This window comes from Polyergus mexicanus, unplaced genomic scaffold, assembly GCF_030449975.1.
Source record: "Polyergus mexicanus isolate NDT 795.1 unplaced genomic scaffold, iyPolMexi1.0 SCAF_9, whole genome shotgun sequence".
In the NCBI taxonomy this organism is placed as follows: Eukaryota; Metazoa; Arthropoda; class Insecta; order Hymenoptera; family Formicidae; genus Polyergus; species Polyergus mexicanus.
Window position 1 is genome coordinate 8,114,624 of NW_027223329.1, and position 27,859 is coordinate 8,142,482.

Genomic DNA, 27,859 nt, shown 5'->3' on the forward strand with positions numbered 1-27,859 from the left:
CAAAGTAAACACTATTTACACAACATGCGCAAAAATAATTTACGTTTATAGCCTTCATGTCATTTTTCGTTTCACCCTTCACAGCTACGCGAGTGTTCATCCGTTGATATTATCGGACGTGATATTACTTTAAGTGCAATAACGTCACTCCCGGGACCTTTAGATGTATTCCAAAAGTCGCTTTTATTTAGAGACATTTCTTCTATCAAACAGAGATTCCTATGGTCATGTACCGATTCTTTGCAAAGATAATAGACACAGTTTCTTCAAAATTGCCCGAAACGATACTTTGCGAGTTCAAATAGATAAAAAAAAAGTTTACAGACTCTTCTTTTCAAGATGAAGACAAGGCGAGTTATATTCTACTATTTCGTTCGTTATATCTTAAGCTTTATAAAAGAAATATAAAACAAAGACTCGTAATAATATGTTACCGAAAATATTTGTCATTCTCATTATTTTTGCAATAACTGTTATTAAGCTATTGTCGTGAAACCTTAATATCTGATGTAGGGATGTCGATCTGATGATGCGGAAAGAAAATATGCCCCCTGTCGCCATTCTCAGTATCTATCGAGAGGAAGGGAGAGAGGGAGAGAGAGAGAGAGATGGGAGGAAAGAGAACTCGCGTGCGTGGGCGCATAACGTTCTCGCGTGGGCGTGCGGCCTGTTGCGGGGGCTGAAGATAGGTGATTGGGGATGAATACAGAACAAAGGGAGCCAGAGGGAATCTCTCTTCTCCCTCGCAGCGTAATGTACGGCACTAGGCTGTGCTGACTTCGCCACGAGATTGTCGTTGGAGATTTTTACCCTAAACCTGTAAGCATCCTATATTTACAAGACAATTCGTTTTGACACTGTGAATATAATTTACACAAATCTTTATATATGTATTTAGATAAATCTAAAGTAAGTGTCTTCGGATTAAGAAATTGAGAAGAAAAAATAAAATCTTGAACTTTCTTATATATTATATTTATATAATTGTATTTTTTGTATAAATTATATTCGCTTTTTTTTTTAATAGAAATTTGTTGACAAATTAAGATAATAATTACACATATACACATGTTAAAACATGTAGAATATAATGAATGACAAAAACATCAGAGCAGATGAAATAAAAAATTGATAGATTTATACATAATTTCATTATCGTATTCTTTAAGTTGAAGAAAATCTAAAATAGATATAGAAATATTGTTTTTATTTTGTATCTTAATTTTCTATTGAATTTTTATTCGTTCCACAATTATTTGCACTCTGATTTACTTTTTTCACTATTATATTCTGTCTTTTTAATCGCATTTAATCGTGTGACAATTTTTTCTCTTTCTCCTAAATTTACTCGAACATACCACGATATGAAAGTAAATGTTTGATAAATGAAGATAGATTGAGAGGATAGATAATGTCCCAGCTGAAAATATATACGTCTATACTCTTTCTCTAATATTATTATCATAGACCGTAGAATCTCACGACTTGCACGTCACTATTTCAAATGCCAAAGAAAACTACTCCTGTGACGTTTGGCGTAATGGTCACATTAAAAGTAAAGACGAGTAGATAACGTCATCATAGCCAATATATGACGCAGTGGGTCTTGCTATGTCCGATATGGTGGTGCTTTAACTTTCTATTAATTCTTCCGAGAGTTTCCAGGCTTCTACTCTACGTTTCATGCACTATAGTACAACGTCGACTTTTCCTTTTAACAATTTTATTTTTAATTTAATACTATATTAACAGCACAAATACAAGATTATTTTTATAAGAAAAATGTATCTTTATAAATTTACACAGGAAATTATAAATAAAAAAGAAGTCCCATAGAAAAATAGCTTTATGGAATACATAAATACAATAGTTGCATACTTTTCTATGATTTCTTTTCGATTCTGTGCTAAGATGAAGGCTGCATTCATTCGAGAAGAGACGAACCGTATTTGTTAAATGGCCGTGTTGAATTTCATTCAAGGGCTGGCAGAGAAGTGTAAACAGGACCTATGCCCTTTCGTCAAAGACAAATACCTCTCAGATTACAGAAATATTAAATTATAGCAGAGCGATTTATATTGCCTTATAAAAAGAATGCGCATTCTTCGCGCATAGAATTCATTAATATCACAAAAACTATTATCTTAAAATGAAAAGATTTCAAGCTTAAATCTTTTAAACATTTATAAAATCTTCATTATATATGTATATCTGATTGATGCAGAATTCATCTTCATGTTACAACTAAACCGATGACACAGCAGCCGCAAACTTCGCACTTTGGATAACATCGGCTGACGGAGGTTTTCGACAGCAAAATAACAACATAATCCCTACGCAAACGATCCTTACGAGGCCATGTAGGCCATGTAGGGATCCATCGGGAAGACGCAGTTGGGTCATCGCGTGGGCAGACTCTCTTACATCACGATGGGACCGTGTGCGCACCCACACGAATATACGCGTACATATATGGTATATATCTCGATGTCGTGTGCGAGGAAACGCAGCGCGCGCGCAGCCAACAGCGTCGTCGTAGGGTGCTCACCACCGCGAGTCGGGAGATGGGGAATGCTCGTTCACTAAGGTGGGGGTTGGTTGATCGACCGTACCCGCTTTTCTACTCGTCCTGCCGAGCCCCGACATTCATTCCATCCCGAGTCGGCGGATTTACTAGGACGTGCCCGTTCTCCAGCTCGGTGCCAGCCCAAGGATCAGCAAAGGACCATTCAAGACGAAGGAGCAAAGCGTGAAGGGTAACCCAGCGTTCGCCACATCTCGCAAGGTAAATGAGATCTTGTGATTTTTTCATGTATATTATTTTTTTTTATTCTCGATTTCGACTAACCATCCGGAAATAAAATTAGGATCCTGAAATTCGAGTGACTTGCGATATATGGTATATATGTAATTATAAACGCGTTCTATACCGTCCGCTTGTATGCGATTGGCTGCCCTTAGCGTATTTATACAGGTAGTTGCACGACTATAAATTAAAAATTTTATTTTGTTAAATACTATTAAATTTTGAATAATATTCGTAACATTTTATATATATTATTATATATTAAGTATTGAGTTGGAAGGAAACTAATGTTGTATTCTCAATAGATGACTTTAGTGTGTTTTATTAAAAAAAAAATAATAATAATAATAATAATAATAAAAGTAAAAAAGTAACAACGATATTACTTTCCTTTCAATTTAATATTATAATAGACTTAAAAGAACTTGCTGGTTCTCGGGATTAAATGTAACTTTATGCTTCTGTCCATATCTTTTTGAAATAATAATGCTTTTCATCCATTCTCGTTACAATTAAAACTAATTAACATTAATAAGACGATTAAAATGGAGAGAGAAGAAGGCATTTATCGCACGCAGACTTGTCAATGAAATGCATTTTTAATTAAGTGACTCGCCTAGCCATATAAGCTCGTATACGCTCGTATACTGATAAATGACTATAGTATTTGTAGACGCAACAAGTGTACGATTTCTAGGTCTACTATATCCGGTTTGACGTTACTGTACAGGTCGCTTTAATTATTAAACTTTGTCGTTTATTTCGGACAAATGTCAATATTGGGAGCGTAATTCCCAAGCGTTAAATCCATTGATCGTTTATTGCGACATTTTAACATAATGAAATTATCGTAAAAGCGGTTAATTCTGGCAATAATTTTTCTGAATGTTTTATATATAAACGTTATTTCAATGTAAAAAAAAAATCTTAAAAATTGGAGAGAAAAATATTTTAATATTTTTTAATATTTGATGAGTGTAATTTTAATCATATGTTTTATAACATGAATATACATGAACATAAATCTGATTAAACTTTCTGTATTTTGTATTGCGTAACCCGAGACATTTGCTACGTGAAACGGCGCGAGATATAATAAGCGAACGTGTCGCACAGAGTACTGGAAATACGCAGTCGCATAAATATATATATATATACATGTATCGTTTCTGTACGCAATTTTGAACTCTGACATTTTGTTACTATTGTGTGTTCGCTACTCTCTACCAGCCATTTCCAGCATCACTGTTAGAGTTCATATAATTACACGTGTTAACTTACTGGATCTCCATAATTCATTAATGAGAGATCAATTGAGAGCAATTAAAACGTAACTCGATCGCGCAACATGCGATATTATTGCAATATAGAGTTTCTCTGATATCTAATGACTTCTCTAATAAACAAGTTTGATATCGATGCATGACAAATTGGAATTCTCTAATTGCGTATAACTCGATAAAGTTTCAAAAATATGGATTAAAAATTATTGCATTTTTAAAGTCCATGTTTTAGAATATTTATTAATATTTTGTAGAAAATTCTTTTGTACATAGAATCGCATTGGCACATGATAAAACCAAGTTCGATAAAAAGCACTTGATCAAGTTACACACATGTGACGTAGCAGCTGCAAACTCTTGCGTTTATACGTCATACGGTAACGTCATAGTCGAAGAAAGTAAACCGCGTTGATTATGAATTTGTCAGATGAAACAGTGGCGTCATACTTGAAGAAATTGTATCGCTTTATCGATTATAGAACATCCCTTCCCTACACGACGTAATATTTTTATATAACCGCAAACATAAGCGAGCCCTTATCGAGCGCCCTTATTGCCCTTACTTAATCTTTTACGCACCGTGGAAATAGACTCTTGACATTTCGTACTACATGACATTTGGTCTTCAGCCATACGAGATGAATCTTCTAGAATTATTTTCAATATCCCTGTACACGAAAAGAGAAAGAAGAAAGTATCACGAGGTTTTAATTCTTAAAATAACGCGCGAATGTATTATCGTTGATAAAAATTCCGCAAACTCTGTCGCAGATGACATACAACTGGGCGTGGTTGTTGCTGCTATTCTCGCTAGTCTCGATAGGCATGTGCTTGCCCACGAGCTTGATCGAGGACGTGAAAAAACCGGATCAGGCCATGAAACCAAAATGTAAGATCTGAGGAAATTAATTCTCGCATTGCACGTTAAACTTGTGCTAAAAATCATTCGAATCTCTTGATTTCAATACTTTCTATTATTTTCTGTTTCTTCTCAATATCGCGCTATGTCATTTTTAGCGAAACGAGCGCAGGAGATGCTAATGTTTGGCAATCAGCAGAATCGACAGGCCAACCCTGCCACCGGTGAATCTTTCACGTCGAATATGGAGAAACGTGAGTATATTGCTATAAACAAAACGCTGCCATAATCCGAGATAAATATTGTACGACCATTCTGAAATATTTGCATTTTTACATGCTTAGGAACTCTTGCTTCCTCGGGATTGGGAGGCTTAAAAGCGGCTATTGCTGAGGACGAAAAGCCATCCCAATCCAAATCGCCTAGCAATTCTATGTACGAGCATGAGACGTATTCGCCGTACGACAAGAATTATGAGTAAGTTTCTGATTCCTCCGTAAAATCAAATTTTAATATATCGAGTCATATCACGATCTCTAAACGTAATCAATAAACAAAATAATTTTTTTAAATTTTAATAATTTAATAGTATAAATTACATTGATATCTTTTTTGGAAATCTTCCTATATAATAACTATTTTATTATAATTTTGTATATTATCTCTCTTTCTCTCTAAATTTTTCATCGAATATAATATATGTGTTTCAGTTACGGTAAAGTCCTCATGAACGAGGTCGAGGAGGATGGACCGCGCGTGTGGGATGTACCACCGTATTCTCGATACTACACGGGCGAGGATCGGCGCAAGAGATCGGAAAAGTCCACCGCGACGGCACAGCCGACGTTGCAGCCTCCGACCAACTCGTACGAGTTCAGACCGAAACGTCTCGTACCTACCCAGCAACCGATGCAGGCTCAAGTTAAGAGGAGGTACGTGGTCGCGTCCTACTTCTCCTAATTCCAAAATCGATAACCGACGTGATCGATACCTCCGGGGCAACCGCTATTAGAATGCGGTAGATAACGAAATCCTCTCGAAAATGACACAAAGGATGAGTTTTATAATCGTTTCACTTACTGCTCGCGATCCGTTTTTATTTGAAGCAAGAAATCATTTGTTTGATGAATGATTTATGTTATGCGACACAATTAATTTTAAAACAACTAACACATTAGATTGTCATCGAAAATATGATGAAACGTCGGGAGTAAAATTGTATAAAATTACGCGATTGCTTTTTTTCTTTTAGAATTTTAAATTGCAATAAACTTTCGGGCGTCTTTAATATCGCGGAGTTGAGAGTGCAGTTGAATTTGGAACAACAAGGACTCCCCACATAAAGAATGGATCGACTCGACGGCGGCAACGGCGGCGGTTATGCATCACCATGCGCGCCCTTTTCACCCTTCCCGCCCACCAAGCATCCCTCTTTTCCTCCGGCATTCCTTCTGAATGGGGGATGAGAGGGCTCGTGAGGGCGTTGCCCCCTGGCGTAGGGACGGCGGCGGTCGACTTGACGACCGAAGTCATATCGAACCACTTGCAGAGAGAGAGAGAGAGAGGCTGTCGTCATCGGAGAACGTATCAGTAGCGTACGTTCGACTGGTGCCCTTCGAAGATATAATCAAACGAAATCCTCTTGCAAATTTTGCGCTTGCATATGATCTCCATGAATTGATCGATATACATCGGTATTCGTTTTTCAAGTAGAACAGAAACTATTCTCAATACGATTAGAAGATACGAATTAATCGACGCGATCTCGATTATTATATCCTTGACATATTACTTGAAATGATTTCACAACGCTTGATAACAACGTGACGTTATGTTTGGTCGAATTATCATGCGTTGTCGCAAGATAAAAATACGCTTTCCTGGAAAGTGCAATGTGGATTTATCGAGTGGCGAATCTAATTTCAGGAAATCGCGTGAACACGAACGCTCGATATCAAAGTCGTAAAAGCGGGCGAGCGCGCGCGCGCTTTGCACGGAATTACCTTAGATCGGCGAATTTAAAATTAAACACACATACGAGACTTTCATCGAGCGCGGACATAATTATCGCTTTAAACTTAGCCGTCGCCATTTATTTTTATACGAAGAATGTACAAGAATGCACACGGCCTGATCGTCGCAAATGTTGTAGGTCACTTTGCTGGGGACCATTAATTTTTCCTCGATGAAATTCTTATAACATGATAACCGCGCGCATATAGTTTCCATTATGCTCAACGCGATTACATAACGCATTATTCTTAGACCAGTGTCATAATAATAGAAGCACTTGGGCATTGTTCAAGAGCACTTTGAATATATGGTATTATCATGAGAAAAAGCGTGCTGCACTCAGCATTAAAAATCATGATAAATTTTATGTTCTTATCTTTTCGATACGGCGTATAAATCCCGCTTACAGTTAATAATCTTTATGTTTTGTTCCGAATATATTATTAGATTAAAAATTTCTCCTATTAAAATTTTCCGAAGAAATAAATTTGAGCACAAAAATCGCGATATTCAATTAATTCATAAAGTGTTCTTCACAGTTCCTGACATTTGGGCTAAAGAAAACAGTTTACTTCAAAGTGAAAATTCGAAAAATTATAACTAGAATGAAAAAATCGGAGATCTGAGCGTGTTTATAACAAAAATGCCGTTCTACTTAAAAGATCGCTATTGTTCCCACGAATTAATGATTTGTGTATTTTCGGCTTTTGGACCATTTGTAGAGGAAGATAATTCTAGCGTGCAGCAAAATATAAGCACGGATACAGATTTAAGCGATATACGTATACGTGATGTACACGGATGCAAAACGCATACATACACAATCATACATACGGAGAAGAATTTGGTATAGTGCACGAATCGCTCGATATGCGTGACGTAGACATAGGTGATGGTGGTGGTAGAGTATCCGCGAGAGTGGGCCCACGAAAAGCTGAATGGAATCGGGAAGGCGAAAGTAGGTCACAGCTTGATTGTTTGGCGTATCTCCAACCAATCAGCTGACAAGCGAGCTCCACGAGTTTATCGACGATACTTCCGGCTGCAGACATGAGCTTTCCGCCGATTTTTTTTCTTTCTCTAGTGATATATTTAATAATCCGCCGATGCATTACAAACAATGGCCTCGTTCTCGTTCGAGGATTTGTATGAAAATGTTTCGTCGAGAGAACAAATTTTAATAAAGAAAATACTGGATATAATAAAAAGTAAATTAATAGATTAGAAAATTTATAAACAATATGTTTTGATAACTATAAATATATTAAAAAATACTTTTGTCATATTTCTTTCATATTTTTAAATATAAATATAATTTTATATCGAACGCAGTTTTTTCACGAAATGCAAGTCTAACCGTTATATAATTTTTTATCATTTGTGATAAAAATTCCAAGATGTAAGGCCACGTACATACACAAACGCGTGCGCACAGATCGTAAGTCGCAGTAGTAAGACCAAGCGTATAATCAGCCGGAGTATCTTTACGGCAGTAAAGATACGAGCCCTTACTACGTGTTGATAAACACCGAAAAGATGAATGAAAATATTCTACGAGCTTTTGGCCCATGACCAACCAATCAGCTGATAGCGTTAAACCCTGCCAGGCATCGTATCGATCATTCTACCCCACTACAGATGCGATATAACTATCAGACGACGGGATGCGTCAATCGACAGGAGGCGACAATTGTTGCCACTCGTGTTTCGCGCGATCAAGGCGTGTATTGTCCGCGTACTCGCCATTGTGTCGGGTACAAGAATGCATCTATCGCGTTCACAAAGGATAGTTCGCGATGGCGAAATAAAATCGTTCGTGTCGAAGAACAATATTGCGTTCGATATATAGGGGCGAGTTGTCGGCGATCGTCGCTGGTCGCTTTGCGTCACGGATAAGCATCGATCAATCTTGAAATATATACGTCGCACGGACAGAGCAGGAATAATGAATCCACGAAGCGATTCCGAAACGAGATTGCGAGACATTGATATGAGCGTATAAACATTGCGGAAAAAAGAAGACAATTTTTGTAATTGTTCTCGATTAAATCGTCGTTCCTCCTTGACATGTTTAATATAATCGCGATATACAATATCTGCAATCAAAAGTTGTGTTCGGTTATTAAGATTTTAAACTTTTAACTATCAGATTACATATTTGTAGTATCAAAGAATTATTTTTAAATTCCTATTTTTAAATTCTTGAAAATTATATTTGCTGGAATATTATGCCAGTAATACAGAAACATTTATAACATATTTAAATTTTCAGCATCCCGTTCTATCAAGAACCGCGATTCAAACGGGAACTACCCTTGGACATTGATCCTGACGACGTATTGACCCTTTTGTCATTGTGGGAAAATGAACGACGTAACGGGTAATGAGATGAGCATGAATTCTTTCTTAACATTACTTTCTATAAATACACGCGCACTTTATAGCGAGCTTGTTTTTATTCCATGAACAGAAACTGGCGCAACTATGCTAAAGAGGAATACGATAATATGATAGAAGACAATGGTTTCCTTGACGAAGAAGGCGCTAGAAACGGTTAGTTCTGACAACTTATTTTATCTTGTATAATTAAAACGCCAACATATCTATATCCAAATAAAAATGATGTATGAAAAGAATGATATAATAATTTCTTCACTAAACATGTTTCCTATTTTTATCAAGATTTCCTTTTAGCTCTTCCATTGTTAGACGCGCCAATGTATCCCTCTCGGCACTACGACACGTTGTCACCCTCCGACATCGGAATAGTCCGAACCCACCCGCCCGGCTATTATGACCAATTGGATCAACAGTATGAAGGCACCAGTCAGTACGGCAGTCCTCAATATGGCAATTCGCAATACGATTACGTTTATCCTCAGCGTGCCTACTATCCTCACGAGAAGAGGTTCATGATATCTAAAAAGCGAATGCAGGTGAGTTAGACTTGATAGTTGGGATCTTTAAAAGATAATTAATTATTATGGAAAATTTATGTAATTAAAAGATGAAAATAGAAATTATATATGCAAAATGTATATGAATATTTCCTTTTTTCTTAATTTTCAGAGCTACGATCCGTATTCCACGGCTCAGTTGCAATTAAGCTCCCAACCGCGAAGTTATCAATATCCCCATCGCGTTGTCTATTAAATAATCCACGATGTGATTTGTCTAGAGATGCGGGAAGAAGCGAGAAATTTCTCAGACAAAAATTCTATCGAAAAAAAAAAGAAAAACCAGCAGTTGATGTTTCTGAGAAGAGGAGGGGGAGCTAGCACTCTTTCGATGAACGGCCCTCGCTGTCTCTTCTCTTCGACTATTCTCCCATTTTTTCGTAGGAGGAAAAAGAAGCAGATGCAATGGCGGATTTTCTCGTTCTAAGAAACACGGTGCTCAGAGAAACAGAGAGAGAAAGAGAGAAAGAGAGGCTTCTCGAGTCGCAAGAGACGCGCTGAACAATCGAGAGACATTGATTCGTAAGGAACAAATCTTTTCTTTTTGGATTCTTTCTTATTGAAGTATCTTGAAATAGATGTGATAAATTCGTATCAAAAATATTTTTTATCTCATGATGGAAATTTTACGACGACAAAATTTGATTAGCATAAATTTTAAGAGACGGTGTGAAACATATCAGAATCATTCATGATGCAATCCGAAATATCTTGTGCTATATAAACGTGAGTTCGAAGATTCGATTAATTTCATTGAACTCTTATAATTAGTTTGATCGCAACGATGGTTAAAAAAATCAAAGAAGCTTCAGCGCGCTCTAGTCGTTCCTAACTCGCTTAATGGTAATGTTACAATTTTAAGCTCCTTTTGCGTGTAATACGAGCGATGCGCCCGTAATGACGCTACGACTGAATCATTAAACAATCGTAGTATCAAATCAAATTACCCTCAGGCTTGGTTTCGACGACTCTTTGTGACTGATAAAATATATACATACATACATATAGATAGATAGATATATGTGTATATGAAGCGATATAGTTTCGCGTATGTGCGTTTATGAGTTAGCATGAGACTAGATGTAGGTCTATTCGTCTATTAGGCAATTCGAACGAATAAGATGAGAGAAATCGGAGAAATGAAGAAAGCGAAGGCAAAAAATGTTTAAAACGATGTTCAAGATATATGTATAAAAGGGAGAAAAAATCTAGAAATCAAATACATTTCATATTGCGCGAGATAAATTTTATTTCAGTACTACACACACATATATATATATCTACGATGGAAGTATAAGAAAAGCGTTATAGAATGTTAAAATTTCTTCGTAAATTCTTGATGGCTGCGCCAAATGCAGAGTGTCAAAAATTATTATATTATATTCATATAAGTGAGAAGTGCAAACTGAACGTTGACTAATCTAACCGCGAACCGTCGTCTTATTCTACTCATCAATATTCGTATTTCTAGAACGCAGAGAACGTTCGAATTTTGTGAGCGTAATATACCGAAGGAGTTCTTGTAAGATTTTCTTCGAACCAAACACGGCCTTCCATATTCAACACTCCGAGGAGACTGAACATCTCTATATAATTAATTAACATAGTTAAATCCGTTACACGCGTCTTTATAAACGACATACATATATACTTACTTTTATCCCTCGTCGATTTTTAATTAATTGCGGGTGTATGTATCTCTCACGTTTCCCATATTATTTTTCATTCATGAATTTTCCGAATAATGTGGAATCGACTTTTCTTTTGATGAAAGTTTGATTTGTTAACTCTTAATTTTTTAACATTAGATATATTTGTGGCTAATTAAAATTCTATGCTAATTCTTTCTGCTAATTAAAATGTTCCAAAGTAAAAAAATAGACTGGAATATGCCCTTGTAAGACTGGAGAGCACACTATAAGGATAATAGATATTTGATTATGTATACTTTTCATATACTTCATTATTTAGCATAACTAGATTTTTAGATTAAATATAAGTTTCATCAAAACATTCAAGATTTGTTATGCAATTAATATTACACAGACGGGAGCGGTAAATTATATATTATATAAATAAAAAAGAATCAGCCAATCATATATTAATAGCTTTACTCTTCTCGACAAATAATCTCGCACGATCGATGTTTAAAAGAAGCAAGTTTGCCGAAAGTATGTATTTTTATCATGTATCGCAGAAAAGGCAGCAGAACGTGCCGCATATATATACGCCGTATAATTTCTTCTCCACACGCGTAATTTCCCATTTACACATTCTGCGTCTCTTCCCGTTATTAATAATAGAATGCACGTCAAATATTATATTGTTATTATTAAGATTTTATGAAAACGATATTTCTTTTAATAAAGAGATAAGATTAAATTATTTTTCAATCAGAAAGATTTAACAATGATTTATTTCATCTATGAAAGATTGTAAAAACTCAACATAATATATAATATCCAATAAAATGTCTAAAATAAAGATATCGTTTACACACATCTTCCTTTCCGAAAAAATATAAAACATTTCTGGCACACATACCTGTCTTTCGTACGTTATCTGATATAATTATTGCACTGAGATTTTTTTTTTTTACGAGAAAATGATGAACAGTAATTTTTTAAACTTTTTACGGTATCACAAGAAAATGTGTTTAAATTTTTCATTTAATTTAAATTTCGTACAATATTTGTCTTTGCAGAGAAACTTCCGCGCAAAACATGCGTAAAAAAATTGCGTGATGATACAGCTGTTCTTTTGATATGTTCTTGCTTTGATATTTTCTGCACTTTCTACGCTTAAAGTGGATATATACATATACATATATATATATCAAAGTTTCTCGAATAAAAAAATAAATTAAGAAAAATTCTAATTAAAACAGATTTATTTTGTATAAAAAAAGGGAAATGTGTATTTTTGGTCCCTTGAATATCACTATATATTTTACCTTTGATTATAGGTTGTGTCAAACTACTTGGATTGTTTATTTTCTACCTCGATTGATCAAAATTAATATTTAATCAAGAATCAATTGTATAATTAAGTGTAATTAAATTATGTTTGCACGCCAATAATCGTTATAACGTTCATGTAGTATCTTATGCAGGTTATAGATCAGATCAGAATAGGTTATGTTATAAAAACGTTTTGCAATTTCATCTTTCGCCAAAGTAAAGAATTGATGAATATATTTGACTGGAAGAGAATATATTCAAGGCATAAGCATATTAAAGATTGCGATGTTAATTCGAGACTTGTGCAAAATATCCGCGAAAGAAAAAGATGAGCATAATTATCTCATGTATAACCGTATCTGTGTAATTTATTTTTGCAAATTTTAATACAGCAATCGGACGCATTTCTCCGCGAACGTTATCTGTCTTCCCTTCCTTTGGGCCGATTCTGAAACAGATTTTACAATTTTACAAAGCGATACCAAAAGAGGTTACAATGAAACTCTGTCGATATCCAGACCCACGGATAAGGACAGAAAATCTGCAGGGAAAGGGAAGGGAAGGGAAGGGAAAGGAAAGGAAAGGAAAGGAAAGGAAAGGATAGGACAGAAGCAGCACAACACTGATGCAAATCGAAACCAAGAGTTACCACTGATAGAACTCACTTTGATCTACCCGCACACAAGATTGAAAAATCTTATATTGCCCGAGACAACGAAACCACTGTCTTTTTTTCCTACAGTTTTCCTTTTCTTTCTTTTTTTTTTCTCTTTAAAGTTCTCCCTCTGCGATACTATTTCGTCTCAGATGCACAATTTTGTACTCGATATGTTGCAGGCGACACGACTACTTTTCGTTGAACAAAAATTCTGAATTAAAATTTCGAATAACGCGTTTAGAAAGTTAATTCGCGACTTTAATTTCTCTCTCTCTCTTTGAAAATCCACAAACCACAGAAAATTTCACCAATGTCACAGTGGCAATCTCTTTTCTTTCTCTCTCGTTATGGCCGACAATATACATAAATGACTTGACAGTCTTCCTTCCTTCCTTCGCAAACGGAGAAGGAAATTAATTCTTAGCCAACACAAGCACTTGAAATCTACAATCTACATTTTCGCGATTGTTCCCGATTGTCATCGCTCTAATCGTTGCTCAAAATATCACAGCACTATATTGTTGCACGATAAACTTCACTTAACAAAAGCAAGAAAAACCAAATTCTATATATACCGGATACAAAACTGTTGAGAATATCAAAAGCAGTCTACTTAATTTGTCGGCCACATGCATGCATTTTAATTGAAGAGTTTCGACGTCAACTTTTTATCCATCATACATTCGATATTTTTAACGGCCCTAATCTATCTAAATCTTTACTTTTCTCGCGAATAGCGACATTTAGAATGCATATCACTGTAAACATTATCGAGTTCCTGAGAATTTTCGAATTTTGATTAAGGTGAAGAAAAACGGTGCTAAGAAAAATTGACACATTTTGTAATTTTTTTTCTCTACATAAACTGCATCTATTTTTCCGTTCAAACACTAAGCATACTTAACCACTGCACCTTCAGTCACAATCAAGTATGGCGAGAATCATCTTTCTTTTTCCTCCATCTCTGGAACGAATATAAAAATATACATTCCAGATATGTATTCACAAAGCGCTCCCCATACTCGAATGTGAAACACAATCACTTTTTCTTTTTTTTTTTACATTTCACTGTACACATGTTTATAGCGCCTTTTTCTTTTGATGTCACCAACCAAACACTGTCCTTTATAAAAATCAGTCCTCACTTAAAAAGGAATAAACTCTTGTTGACATTATGAAAACACAGATAGAGTAAACTTCGTTTTACGGTAAACAAATTTCTGTCTCTTCCTGGATTTACCCCTTTTCCTCACTGTCTGCACTTTTCGGCACAGTCCAAACTTGAGGAACTCGTAACTATTCACGAATTATTTACTGCACAATCACTTACTAAATGTTATGTCACATTAAAGAGAAATCTACAGAAATAAGTATCGAAACGCTTAATTATACATGTTTGCCATATCAAATATACTCTCTAAACCAGATCTTTCACATTTTTAAAGTTTTTTGAAAATCACCATATTCTCTTTATGACATATATGTGTCATCTCGTTATAGAGCTATACAATGAGTTTGCCATAATTTAAATTGCGCTCTTTTTGAATGTTGTCCACATAATTTTTTTTCTAACAAAGTATAATTTAGAAGCATACAGCTTTGTCGATGAAAATATGTAAATATCTAAGACTTAATATTGTTAAAGTCTACAATCATAAAAAAATTTTTTTCATTATAAACAAAATATTCATTGCATGTTTAGTTTTTTTTTTTTAAGTGCACATACATGTCTTAGAAAGAAATTCACTTTGCATTTGCTAAAAAAACTAAAGCAATTATATTAATATAATCATATGCATATCTGCAAATGTGAAAGAACGGTGCACAATATATCATTATCAATATGTACGTATAGTTATATTAGTATATATATATATATATATATGTGTATGTGTGTGTGTGTGTGTGTTTGTATTATGTGCGTTGTATGTGTGTATAATACAAATAAATTCTTATACTACATTTCGAAGTAATCACACACATATTTGTGGTATATATAATAAGAATTACGATATTCCTAATATTCAAGATTCAATATAATTAATAAAGATCTTGCTGTTAAAAATATTATCGCTGGTAATCACCATTATCTGATAGATGAATAAATAGAATAATGGGAAACAATACCAACATTGTGTTTTTTGATAGAAAATAAGTATTCTAATCTCTCTTAATATATATTAGCAGTTAGTATCGATAATATATCTTCATGGAAAAGCGCGATTCTTCTGGAAAAGTTTATCATATAAATCATATAAGATTATATCGTACAAAAAATCAATTCTCTTTGATAATATTTTAAATTAAAATTAAGTATCTCATCTAGCATTGAACTTAATTAACTGTACAAGAATGAAGAGATCTCATGATAACGTGCGATAAAAATTCGCGTCGTCGAATTTCGAGAATTTATATAGATCCATATCCAATTGATATAGATTTTATATAATTCTAGTTCACTGGTAAACTCGACTCGAATTTTAGACGTCGCGAATTTTCATCATTCATCTGATTGTGAAATAAAGTTGTTAATGTTTCCGACATCTCAAGTCAATGCAATATATATTCATATGTAAAGTAAAGTATCAAATATTATTAGCTCTCCTATCTACGATCATATAAGATTAAATCTCCCGTAGTATCTGTGGAAGCATCAGTAAAAAGCAAAATACTTACATCGATCAAAAAACACAAATTCTCCTTTTTTCACGTTCTGTACACTGTTTAAAGAATCTTTGCACTTACGATATATATAATCATACATACACACACGAGATGAGATATTAAAGGTTTCTCTTTAGGCGCTACCCCCCTTAACCACTACAATTACCAAGTGGTCCTCCTTAAGACTCTCCTCGCTTAAACTAGGGCATGTACGTTTCAAAAGTTCCGTCGAGAACGCACAAGGTGGGAAGGCGTAAAGAACACCGGTACCTTCTGTATCTTTGTTCAACAGCGATATCACACCAGCAGCCTCCTTCTGTTTTAAATAAGATACAAGATTGCGCAGCGGCCGTGTCTGTACATTAGCATCGTCATTCGTGATCGCAGTACTCGAGCCAGCTAAACCAAGGAAGATAGCATGCGAGCTCGACGTCTGAATTCTTTTAGATACATCGTCCAATTTCGGCTGATCGAGGCGCAGCCGCTGTGTTATTCGTAACATATGTTTACCCTCCTCATCTTTCATGAGGGAGTCAATTATCTCTGTCTCGCCGTCAGTTAGATGGAACTTTGCCGGAAATAGCGAGTTCTTCAGTATCAATGCGCCTTGCCAAACAGCGATAGATTTGCGTGCGACGTCTGGCAGCGTGCGAGACGTCGATAACATTCCGCTGCGAGTGTTTTCAGAGTCCGAATCCGAGTCCATCTGTCGTCTGCGTGGCGAACGCGACCTCGATCTGTCCACTCCTGGTTCGCGTGATAATGATCTTCGCAGTCCGCGAGGCGTCTCGTACTCTAATTCGGGTGGTGGTCTTCTGCTCGGCCAGTCGGCCTCGTCGCGCATGTAACCTTCGGGATAAGAACCTCTGTAGCCACCTCGAGCATTCCCTCTTCGATCGTGCCACGAAGCGTTACCTCTGCCGCCACGGAAGCCCCTCGGTCCGTAGCCGAACTCTCCCTCAGGCCCATACGGATCATATGGTGACTCATAGTCGACTGGACGAGGCCTGAAGTCGTTATTCTCTTCGGCATACGGTCTGGGTTTGAAACCGAAGCCCGGTGTCACATCAGCAAAGTCCACTCTTAATCGACGATCCGGTCCACCGAGCGGAAAACCGCGCATCTCTTTGACGGCCGCTTGCGCGGCGTCGATGGAATCGTAAAGTATATAAGCATTACTATCTCCTTTAATGTAGTCGATTTTCTTGATCGCACCGAAGCGATCGAACTCTCGTTCCAATTGCGGCACGGAGGTCCATGGTCCTAAACCGCCTACCCATATCCGGGTTGTCGGAGTGGCTTTACCGTAGCCAATCTTACACTGGAACTTGCCGATATACTGACCCGATAATTCGACCTTACATCGGTGCGCCATATCCAATGTCTGAAAGCGCACAAAGGCGTATGCGTTTCCAGTACCTGGAGGTGGACGCTTTATATCAATGTCATCGACAATGCCGTATTTGCTGAAAATACGGCGCAACTCCTCCTCCGTAATATTAATCTCCAGATTACCAGCGAATAGAGTTCGAGTCGCGAGAGGATCGTCCTCGGGAGACACATGATGCAAATAATTGGGAAACTTGTCTTTCTTATTCTCCACGCGTTCAAACCCATGCCCCGGATGGCGTATCATCATGTGCCGAGGCGGACCGTAGTGATGAGGCGGTCCAGGATGAACATGCGGCGGTCCGTGAGGATGTATCGGAGGCCGAACAAATTCGTGATGCGGCGGTGGGATAGTCTCGCGGCGCATTTCCCGATGAGGAGGCAGATTCACCGGTGGTCCGTATACGCGTTCATATCTGTCGATCGGTCTGTGCCTGTCCGTAGGTCCCGGTGATCGGGCATAGTATCTTTCGTAATCCGGCGGCGTGATGGATCGTGGACGGCGATAATTATCGGCCCTGTCGTACACAGGCTCCACTATGGCCATCTTATCGTATATGATGATACGAGGTTTTGCGTGCTTCGCGTCTCGGGCATCCTCCGAGCTTCTGAAGCAAACGTACGCGACCCGTTCATCCGGCTCGTGCGAGATCTGAATAGAATAATCACCGAACTTCTTGTATTCCCTGTACAAAGTATCCTTGATCATCTCATCGCTGGCCTTTGGATGGATGGAACTGACGCAGAGAACCTTGTAACTATAGGGCCGCTCCCGTGGCAAATCGCGCGGCGGACGTAAGTATTCATCGCGATGCGAGCTGGACTCGACATAGCGCGCGTGAGATGATGCTCGCGTAGGCGGACTAGGACTTCTGGCCCCTCGGCTTCGCCGTCGAATTCTCTCTGGAGTGATACGTTCGTCGCTAGAATCCTCATATCTAGAAATCATATAAAATATGAGTTTCAATAGTATTTTGTCATTGTTAAAATATGTATAATTTTTACGTTAAATTTCCACAATAAATAGATTATAATACTAAAAAATGTAAATAAAATTTTACAAAAATTATATATATATATATAAATACAAACATTCAGGTTTTTTCTCTTAACGACATATCAATTATCGACACAGATAAATAAATTTTTTCCAACTGCAGTAATGTCTTGTTTACTCCATACACAATATACATATATGTAAGACACAACTACATATATCATCGTAGTACAGGAATAATTTAACAAGTTGGTTGTAACAATAAATTAATAATTATTTTAGATTTCGTTTTCATTAGTACTTATTGTTAGAGTAAAATGAATAAATTAAACATGTTTTTAATCTAAAAGAAATTTTATTATTAGGTATCTATTTACCTTATTGTATATGGTTAATTAAATTTAAAAAGCAAAATATTTAGGAATAGCCTTAAACTCCGGACATTTATAATAATTACCCCGGACGTTCTGGAAAAAAAAAAAAAAAAAAAAGAGAGAGAGAACGGTGTCTGGAGAAAAGAGGATGTATGGCAACACTATTCACAGTTCAACGATCTCGTCATGGAATGAAATGGAAGGGAGGGAAGAAAAAACAATAAAGGCGTATAAGGAATGCATGTAACTCGTATCGCAAATAAATTATCGAAGAGACACGCGTGAAGTTATCGCCAAGGAAAAGCACGTCTGTCTCACGTCCGAAAGACCTTGCTTACCGTCCCATCGAGGATCGGCTCCGCTTCACACGGGGAGGCGGAGTATCGCGACTCGAGCTCCTCTTCATGTTGTTGCGGATCTTGACCGTGATTTTGTGTCGATCGTCCCGCGGAATCCCAATCATCAACGCTGCTTGCTACACCGTAACTCAACGAGGAACAAGAAAAAAGAAAGAAACGCGGGGGGAGGAGGAGGAGGAGAGGAGCGAGCGACGGCAATCGCAGCTTTGCAAGAAGTACTGCGTAATTTTCGTAAAACGACTTTCTTCGCCGCTGTATCTTACTGGGCAGAAACGAGCGAACAAAATGGCGCTGTCGGCCACCGTTGTCGTCATCACCGCTCTCGGCTCTCGGCACGGTTTGTCGACGCATGCGCGTATTCACTTCCGTTCACGATGGGTGCGTTCAGGAGACACAACCGTTGGATAATTATCGAACATGATTGGTTCTTACTTCTAGAACCAACAAATCAACGTCGAGTGTTGACAAGACGATGCTCAACCAGCTCGACGACTCCTGAACACATCCGATGAAGCTTGATCGCGCGAATTTTTAAAGCCATATAGGAACTTTCTAACATGAATACACATACACGATTAGATATCAAATAGAAAAATTGTCGGGACTTTCTGATGAAACTTAAGATTGAAACGTAAGAAATCTAAAATTTTTTTGTAGTTTAATTAAAACTACAACTATATTTTATACTTTCCATACTATATATTTTTGTATATATAAATATATTTATTCAATATTAATTCGTTTAGGAATTATGGGAAAGCAGATTAGTATTTCGATAGTTTCATTTTAGCATAATATATAATAAACAATATACATAATATACAATAAAAAAATCAAGCTACAAGAGCACTGGCTGTAGAACTTTCATATTTCCAATTCGGCGGCAGAGATCCTTTCGCTTTATAGTAACGTGCCAATCTGTGAATTCTCGATTCGACGAGAATCAAACGGAATTTACTGTCCTTATCCTTGCGATTTCGCTCCAAGTGTTTGCGGACAGCGACTGCCTTTTTGATTAAATAATACAAATCTTCCGGTAAATCTGGGGCCAAGCCCATGCTTTTCACAATGCGCAAGATTTTGTTTCCTGTACGGAATCGCACTTGGGCCACGCCATGCGAGTCACGAAGTATGACACCTGCAAATATACGATATCAATTTTCTTATTTTTCTTCATTTTAATGATTTAATTTCATAATAATATTTTATTTCAATAATTTATAAGTGTCCAGTGATTACTTATTATGAATAGGCAAGTCATCATATTAATATTAAACGCACTTGTCATTCTATCATTAAATTATATTACATTTTTATATATTATTTATATTTATTATATATTGTTTGTTAAAAAAATCAAATTACAGAATGCACGATCTCTTGAAGATCTCTGATTTGCTTTTACATGTATTAATCTTCCCAAATTAATAAGACACATATATATCTTGTATTTAATAATATAAATATGTTATTAATATTACCAATTTGAGATGGTGTATGTCCCTTCTTTGCTAGTTTGTAGATAAGCTCTTTGCAGTCTTCGGGTGTCAATTTCAACCAAGTTGGTACACTTCTTCGATAAGGAAGCGCAGATTGGGATATACCCTTTCTAAAAAAAAATAATAAATGCATTGTATTTCAGTTTTTAGTTATAAAAAATAGAGATAATAGAAATTAAGAAAGTTTATCATTTTCTTTCTGTTATGAGATTTATAATAAAATGTTCATACATATGTGTATATATACAACATGATGCATCAGTTCAATTTAATCTAAGATCAATATGTATGCTTGTATTAGTAAGGAAAGTGCAATTTTTCAAATATTATGTTGTCAAGTATATATCTGTCAGATAGATTGGCGCTGTAAACCGACATTTGATTCAAACGACCTATATTGCCTCGAAAAATTATAATTACTAAAATGGTCGACATGTAATTTAATTGATAAATCGAAGAATAAAGATTTACTTATAAGCGTGAAAAGTGGAGGTTACAAGCACGTGGTCGCCGAGACATATGTCGTTTTGACGCGCGCGATGATGCTGTTAAAATTGCGAGCATCGCAATAAAATTCGAAAAAGCAATATCGCAAATAAACAATTTTAGCGACGAAATAAACATATCGTTACCCATGTGAGTGCATACGACCCATTTTGATTAATTTTTTCACAAGAAAGGGAAATGCGATTTCGCGACTAAATGCTCCATAAATAACGTATTTACATAGATAGCATAGTCATATTAATTAAATATATGCAAGGAAATCAACCAATCACAGTCCTTAAAATAACAATGTCCGACTATAGCCAATATTCAATAGCGGACGTTATTTCATAGAGAAAAATGCATCTAGCAAAATTGCGCAGACTCTAATTTCAATCTAGAATCTATCTCGTTTAAATTCTACGCATTTGTCTGCGCAAATGCTCGACGCTTAACGCTGCCATATAAAGGTACTTTAACGCTGCCATGTAAAGGCATCTTAATAGTCTATAGAAAATTCTATAGCATTGACAGCTGTAAAAACATTTGTCTCTGAATATATATTCCAAACCAAAAATATATGTTTAGATAAAAAGTTTGAGATTTAAACTTTCGTATAACAGAAACATCTAAGTTTTCGAATTTGAAAGACGCTGTAAATTCAAGACATTCCAACTGTATTACATTTTCAATCCTTTATATTGAAAATGTGATTGATCAATTTTTTTCATATATATTTCACGTATTATCTTTTTTTATATCTGATCGGAACGAAAACAAATTGATATAGATTGTATCAATATTGTTTATTTCACTTTGCTACGTAAATTGTTCATGGTTTGTTATTATAATAGCAAAACATGTATAAAAACAGACGATTTTTATAAAGTATCGTTATTTATCACGGACGATATCGAAGCAAGAGAATGTTGACGACTCCAAAAAGAAAAGGTGGCCTATTTTTAGCTTCATCCCTTTGCGATGGACTTGAGGACAATAATATAAGGCAAGAGATCATTATTGACAAGAAATTTTCAGAATTATATTGTCTTAGAGATTTCTTAAGAAGATAGAATTAACTTACAAATTTTTCGTGTACTTACAATTTCTCATATTAGGCAAGTAGCGACCCTTCTGTTAAATAAAGATGCAGATCCCAATGTCTTAATTCCAACGCACGGAGTAACTCCATTTCATTTAGTTATTGGGAATGATTCGGAAGAATTTGCAGAAGAAGTCACCAAGTTATTCTTACGTCATGGTGGCAATCCCAATGTGAGGTATGATGATAAATCTAGATTATAATAATGCAATTTAAAGCAAATATGTGAATGTAATAATTTCAGATCAAATGATGGAATGACTCCGGTTCATGTAGCAGCAGCTTGGGGAAGAATAAATATATTAAAGTTACTTTTAGCAAGTGGTGGTGATCCATTATGTTTGGACAATGATGGATGCAGTCCATTTCACTATGCTTTTGACGGAAAATATTTCAAAGCTGTGACACTGCTCTCAAATCATTGTGAGAACATTCAAGATGAGGATGACAAGCCAAAGTATAATATGGCGCTTGGTAAGGGGTTTCTTTCAAGTACTTAATTCTCAGATAATCATTTAATTACTTATAATCTTTACTATCTGTGTGTTGCAGACAAAGTTTTAATTACTAATGGGGACATTATTGCTGAATATGTTTCATCAAAAGATACAGTATCAAATTTAAATAATATAACAATGAAGAATTTGTTTACTGATTGTAAGTCCAATTCTTCCTCAATGATTGCAAACTTGAATGATGCATCAGATATACATAATAATATTGAAACTGAATGCAAACTATCAAACAATCTAGATGAATATGCCACTAGAGCTACTAATACGATGACTGCTCAAGTGCAGAATAATCTTGTACCGATTGATAAGAAAGAAATGTCAAACTATTCATTCATTGATCTCGATTTTGACTTTGCAAATCTACATCTTTCTGATGTCATGCAAAAGGAAAAGTGTCTTGTTAGTCAAATCATTAATCATCTCTCGTCATCATTAGCGAGCGATTGTACTATTAACGAGACTTTGCATAACTGCAAAAGAAACAAACGCGAGAAAAGTGATTTTGACATGCCATTTAATTTAAAGAAGAATGAAGGTGCACATTATAAACATAAATATCACAAAAATTCAAAAGATTACCAATATAAACTACAGCATAACACTTCTAATGAAAACATCTTAAAACTTAATATTCCTAATGTGAAAGAACAATATTCAAAATATAGAGCACAAAATCCTTCTAGAAAACAAAATAAAAAAAATTCTAATGAGGTTCCTGTGACACCATCTTATATCTTGGATAATTCTATTGTTAGTATGTCACCGAACTTTAATACACCTAATCATAGAAAGAGACAAAATACTGCAAAGACGCCGTTAACATCATCATATATTAACAATGACTCTATTGTTAGTAAGTCGCCCAATTTTACACCGGTTTGCACAACTAGAAAGAGAAATCTAGCAAAGACATCTCACGCCAATGACTATTTTTCCGCAAATATATTCAAGAAGTTTCGCGAATGCACAACTCAAACGCAATATCCTGAGCCTAATTGGCAGAAAAAACATATTGCACAATCAACGCCAAGAAGGAAGAAAAGATCGATATATAAGTTGAATTCTGGTAAAAAAAGATTTAATCCTTATCGATATGAAAGCGATGTCACTTCTGATGAATTTACTGTTGGTAATAAATTAAAACCAGTTGATTTGAATAAAACAATATTCTTTGAGGAGGCTGAAGATATTCGTTATGATATCCTGGATACAAGTAGTGAATATTCTTCATTAAATGTTAAAGAATCTTCAAAAATAAGATTCTCGCAAAGTCATTGTAATAATCATGTGGTAAGAAAATTAGATGAGGGAAGATATGACGAGAATGGTAAAATATCTGATAACAGTGAATCAAATCTTTTAAATAACAGTTTTAATCAAATAGAAAAGGAAAACAAATCTGTTAACAATTTTAAAAAATATGTAAAATCTGAAAATTATCAAGTGAACACCGAACAGTTTGTAACAGTTAGAAAAAATATATTTGAAATTGATAAGGCACCGGAAATGACGAACGCTTTCACCAATAATATAAAATCTACATGTACAACTGCATCTGATATGTTGGATACAGAAAATTTTATAGATTGTGTTGACTGTGATACTAAGAAATTATTGAATGAAGATCTAGATATGAGTATAAGTAAGACTTGTAATTTACATGCCAAAAATTGGTTCAATAATGAATTTCACAAATCATATAAATTAATTATAGAGAATAATTCACTATCAATTGTAAACTTACCTATACAATGTAAAAAACAGATTTATTTATTGGACTCTGAAAAATCATCTTCCTTGAGATTAGAGAATAACACTGATTTCAAGAAAATGGAAAATATGCCAAAAGTCAAAGGCTTAGATATGTATAAAATCGAGAAAAATTCGTGAGTATAACGTAGTATTTTTTGATAATAGTATTTTTCAAAAGTGTACAATTCTTTATTTAAATAAAATGTAAATTGTAGGTCTGTGCTTTCGTATGTTAGTACTCAAGAATATAAATATGAAGATTCAGAAGAAGGTGTAATTTTATTAGAACGACGACTTTGTATCACACCGTATAGGTGAGTTTACAATTACTATCTTTATCTTTTTCAAATAATTTATATCAAATTAAATCATTGATATAATAGATCTATTCTTTATAGCTGAACTCGCTGCACTAGTTTAGAGTTTATCTTTTTTTCTTCACATTGGAAGAAAAAAGATAAGCTTTGAACTAATATAGTCGGTTCAGCTATAAAAAACAGACCCGATATAATTATTGTGATAATACACATTTTATTTACAACAAATGGGGGAGATAAAGCTTATTAAACATAATTTTATCAATTTTTCAGTACTTTAAGTGAAAGTGAATGTGACGTTAAGAGCAAATTGATTATATCTGGTAAGTTAGCAAAAATTTCGTCGACATATTATTATCAAATATAAAATTATTATTTATAGAATACAATTGAGAATATTTTCTATATTATATTATTAGGTGCATCCAGTTCTTCAAATTTACCGGTTGAGCTATTAGTCATTGATGATGCTACTCTTATACGAGAACTTAGACAACTTGGTGATCAACCTGGTCCAATCACTGATACAACTAGACAGCTTTACCAAAAACGTTTTATGCGTTTAAGAAACGTTAGAGATGCTAATATTCCATCGATCTCGAACGTCCGAAACATCTCACAAAATCATGCAGAACTGAATGACCAAATCAAGTCTCATTTAAAGTTTGGAAATTGGATAAATTATATGAATACGTACAAAAGTTTGGAAAAACATGTATTTCAAGAATTTGTATCTCCAGATCCATCTCGGAGATGGCGCGAAGGCAGATCAAAAACGTCTTTCAATTATTTGCTATTAGATCCGCGTATAACGCAGGATCTACCGAATCGTAGTGTTCATCTTGCAGAAGCTGAAGTTTGGTCGATCTTTCTTAACGCTATATTTTACATTGGCAAAGGCAAACGTTCTAGACCTTTCGATCATCTTTACGATGCATTTAAAACATGGGTTGGCAGTTCAACTATTACAAGTAAAAAAATTAAACGCATTCTCGATATATGGAACAGTGATCATGGTGTGGTCTGTTTACATGTTTTTCAAAATGTTATTCCGGTGGAAGCTTATACAAGAGAAGCTGCTATGATAGATGCAATAGGAATGGAACATTTACGTAATTGCAAGAACGGCGGGTACTACGGCGTCGCGGCAACATGGAGCATGCAACAAAAACAGAAATTTGGTAGATATTTATTATACAAAGCTTTGCAAATTTTTATGCAAGAAGGAGAAAGCCAACTTTTTCCCCAGCATTTATAAAGAAGTAAAGATATGTGTAACAAATTTGTGTGTCAAATTTTAATATGTCACACTTTATCTATGGCAGTGACATAAATATGATAGGAAACTTTATTACATACAAATATTGATATACAGGTAATAAAATGATTATTATTATTGCTTGTGTCAATTAATTATGTTTTCAAATAATATCAGATATGCAATTTATAAAATAAATATATAAATATATGTGAAATAATTTTATTAAAATGGAAACTGTATTTGTCATAAGAGCTTTAAGTTGATGTACATATTAAGATTATAATATATTGTAATATAATAATAATTGATAAACACACTCATCTTGATTTATTTTTAATTTGTATCTCTTTTTTGTAAGAAAAATTGTATGACGTTACATATGTAATTAAAAAAAATGGAATAAGCTATATCATAAATATATAAGCATTTAATTTATGGACTACATGAAAATTATCTTTGTACAACACATTTATTTATATATTTCCTAAAAAATAATTACATGTACAAAGCAAATTTAAGAAAAAAGTATTTTTCTTTTAGCCAAGAGATTTTTTCAAATCCCTTTAAAAGATTACAAGTATGGTCTGTCAGATTCTGTCTTCTTCGCTTTTTTGTCTCTGCTTCTAGGATACCATCTGTTTTTGACAGTGTATGTAATCTTTGCTAATTCATGCACAACCTGATCTGGTTTTTTTTTCCTAAAAACATCTGCAACATCTTTTTCTCCGATACATAATACAGAATTATCAGGCTTCTCCATTGGCAGAGGTAAGGAATATTCGTATGGAAACGGTTTCTCTGGATGCCAACAGACAACCATTCTATCATCTTCTGTAAATATTACTGCTTCCGAAGGTAAAGTACTATACTTGACGTGTCTCACAGAATAGATGCAAGCTCGAACCGTACGCAACATAGGATTCATCTATTGTAAAAAAATCATAAATATTAATACAATGTTACACACTTTTTATTCGCATCTTTTGCATTTTAATTTTACATTAATAATCAAAATCCATTTGGAAAATAACTTATTTACATAATTTTTTAAATATTTAAGCAACAGTTCTTTTAATTCTCAATACCTTGGTATACTGTGCGATTTAATATACTTTTATATATTCTCTTCAAGAAGAAAACCCATGTAAATATTTGATTTTAACCTCATAAAATTCGCATACATAGAGCTTATAGGTCTGTTCTTTACAGCTGAACTGGCTACACCAGTTCAGAGCCCATCCTTCTCCTTCCAATGGGGACAGAAAAAGATAAACTCTGAACCAATGCAGCCAGTTCAGCTGCAAAGAACAGACCCAGTATTTTCATTCAAGTCTGCGGTACTCGCGAAGAAACAGTCTCTCATTGGATGTCATTGGAAATTAAATAATCCAGTCAAATGTCTCTATTTCTTTTTCTACTTTACAATTTATTTTAAATTTATAAAATGCATTAAAATTCTTGTATAAAGTTAAAGAATTATACGTTTCAGGAAATATAATAATAAGAAATGGAATAAAATAATCTTAAAAGGTGTGTATTCTCAAGAGTCCACATTTGTTGTTGCGACATGAAAATTGCGAATAACCTTTTATTGAGTCATATGTATCC

General features: G+C 34.9%; 5 protein-coding genes across 8 annotated transcripts; 2 read left to right on the forward strand and 3 right to left on the reverse strand.

Annotated features, from left to right (window-relative positions):
- Positions 1 to 544: 544 nt before the first annotated feature.
- LOC138936552 (prohormone-2) lies at positions 545 to 12,385 on the forward strand. 2 transcript variants are annotated; one of them, XM_070302025.1, is made up of 10 exons: positions 545 to 819; positions 2,225 to 2,785; positions 4,861 to 4,978; positions 5,107 to 5,202; positions 5,293 to 5,425; positions 5,659 to 5,880; positions 9,234 to 9,341; positions 9,432 to 9,514; positions 9,656 to 9,897; positions 10,031 to 12,385. In XM_070302025.1, the coding sequence occupies exons 3-10, from the start codon at positions 4,861 to 4,863 to the stop codon at positions 10,112 to 10,114; spliced, it is 1,086 nt and encodes a 361-aa protein (XP_070158126.1). In that variant the 5' UTR covers positions 545 to 819; positions 2,225 to 2,785; the 3' UTR covers positions 10,115 to 12,385. The 2 variants fall into 2 exon arrangements, with proteins under 2 accessions (XP_070158126.1, XP_070158125.1); XM_070302024.1 differs by having other exon boundaries at positions 546 to 819; positions 9,644 to 9,897.
- Positions 11,169 to 19,626, reverse strand: Nito (RNA-binding protein spenito). Of its 2 annotated transcripts, XM_070302023.1 has the most exons (3): positions 19,299 to 19,626; positions 16,471 to 18,527; positions 11,170 to 13,326 (listed from the first exon to the last, which is right to left on the reverse strand). In XM_070302023.1, exons 1-3 carry the CDS (start codon positions 19,421 to 19,423, stop codon positions 13,262 to 13,264), a joined length of 2,247 nt encoding a protein of 748 aa, XP_070158124.1. In that variant the 5' UTR covers positions 19,424 to 19,626; the 3' UTR covers positions 11,170 to 13,261. The 2 variants fall into 2 exon arrangements, with proteins under 2 accessions (XP_070158123.1, XP_070158124.1); XM_070302022.1 differs by having other exon boundaries at positions 11,169 to 18,527; positions 19,299 to 19,624.
- Positions 19,627 to 19,996: 370 nt separating this feature from the next.
- On the reverse strand, positions 19,997 to 21,530 carry LOC138936206 (small ribosomal subunit protein uS15). Its single transcript, XM_070301409.1, has 3 exons — positions 21,451 to 21,530; positions 20,801 to 20,928; positions 19,997 to 20,457 (listed from the first exon to the last, which is right to left on the reverse strand). The coding sequence occupies exons 1-3, from the start codon at positions 21,471 to 21,473 to the stop codon at positions 20,153 to 20,155; spliced, it is 456 nt and encodes a 151-aa protein (XP_070157510.1). The 5' UTR covers positions 21,474 to 21,530; the 3' UTR covers positions 19,997 to 20,152.
- Positions 21,531 to 21,914: 384 nt separating this feature from the next.
- Positions 21,915 to 26,659, forward strand: LOC138936368 (metacaspase-2). Of its 2 annotated transcripts, XM_070301720.1 has the most exons (7): positions 21,915 to 22,310; positions 22,423 to 22,584; positions 22,651 to 22,880; positions 22,959 to 24,807; positions 24,889 to 24,987; positions 25,264 to 25,313; positions 25,410 to 26,659. In XM_070301720.1, the coding sequence occupies exons 1-7, from the start codon at positions 22,231 to 22,233 to the stop codon at positions 26,246 to 26,248; spliced, it is 3,309 nt and encodes a 1,102-aa protein (XP_070157821.1). In that variant the 5' UTR covers positions 21,915 to 22,230; the 3' UTR covers positions 26,249 to 26,659. The 2 variants fall into 2 exon arrangements, with proteins under 2 accessions (XP_070157821.1, XP_070157823.1); XM_070301722.1 differs by lacking the exon at positions 21,915 to 22,310 and having other exon boundaries at positions 22,491 to 22,579.
- On the reverse strand, positions 26,507 to 27,507 carry Mrpl42 (mitochondrial ribosomal protein L42). The gene is made up of 2 exons (XM_070301723.1): positions 27,337 to 27,507; positions 26,507 to 27,176 (listed from the first exon to the last, which is right to left on the reverse strand). Exon 2 carries the CDS (start codon positions 27,174 to 27,176, stop codon positions 26,823 to 26,825), a length of 354 nt encoding a protein of 117 aa, XP_070157824.1. The 5' UTR covers positions 27,337 to 27,507; the 3' UTR covers positions 26,507 to 26,822.
- Positions 27,508 to 27,859: the final 352 nt, after the last annotated feature.

Coding starts and splice junctions, on each gene's coding strand:
- LOC138936552 (XM_070302024.1), top strand. CDS start 4,861: ATGACATACAACTGGGCGTGGTTGTTGCTGCTATTCTCGCTAGTCTCG. Junction 4,979..5,106: donor TCAGGCCATGAAACCAAAAT/GTAAGATCTGAG, acceptor TGTCATTTTTAG/CGAAACGAGCGCAGGAGATG. Junction 9,515..9,643: donor CGAAGAAGGCGCTAGAAACG/GTTAGTTCTGAC, acceptor ATTTTTATCAAG/ATTTCCTTTTAGCTCTTCCA.
- Mrpl42 (XM_070301723.1), bottom strand. CDS start 27,176: ATGAATCCTATGTTGCGTACGGTTCGAGCTTGCATCTATTCTGTGAGA.
- Nito (XM_070302022.1), bottom strand. CDS start 19,423: ATGATTGGGATTCCGCGGGACGATCGACACAAAATCACGGTCAAGATC. Junction 18,528..19,298: donor AGCCGATCCTCGATGGGACG/GTAAGCAAGGTC, acceptor TATGATTTCTAG/ATATGAGGATTCTAGCGACG.
- LOC138936368 (XM_070301720.1), top strand. CDS start 22,231: ATGTTGACGACTCCAAAAAGAAAAGGTGGCCTATTTTTAGCTTCATCC. Junction 22,311..22,422: donor CTTGAGGACAATAATATAAG/GCAAGAGATCAT, acceptor TTCTCATATTAG/GCAAGTAGCGACCCTTCTGT. Junction 24,988..25,263: donor CTTTGTATCACACCGTATAG/GTGAGTTTACAA, acceptor TCAATTTTTCAG/TACTTTAAGTGAAAGTGAAT.
- LOC138936206 (XM_070301409.1), bottom strand. CDS start 21,473: ATGGGTCGTATGCACTCACATGG. Junction 20,929..21,450: donor GGTCGTATGCACTCACATGG/GTAACGATATGT, acceptor ATTTTTTTTTAG/AAAGGGTATATCCCAATCTG. Junction 20,458..20,800: donor ACATACACCATCTCAAATTG/GTAATATTAATA, acceptor GTATATTTGCAG/GTGTCATACTTCGTGACTCG.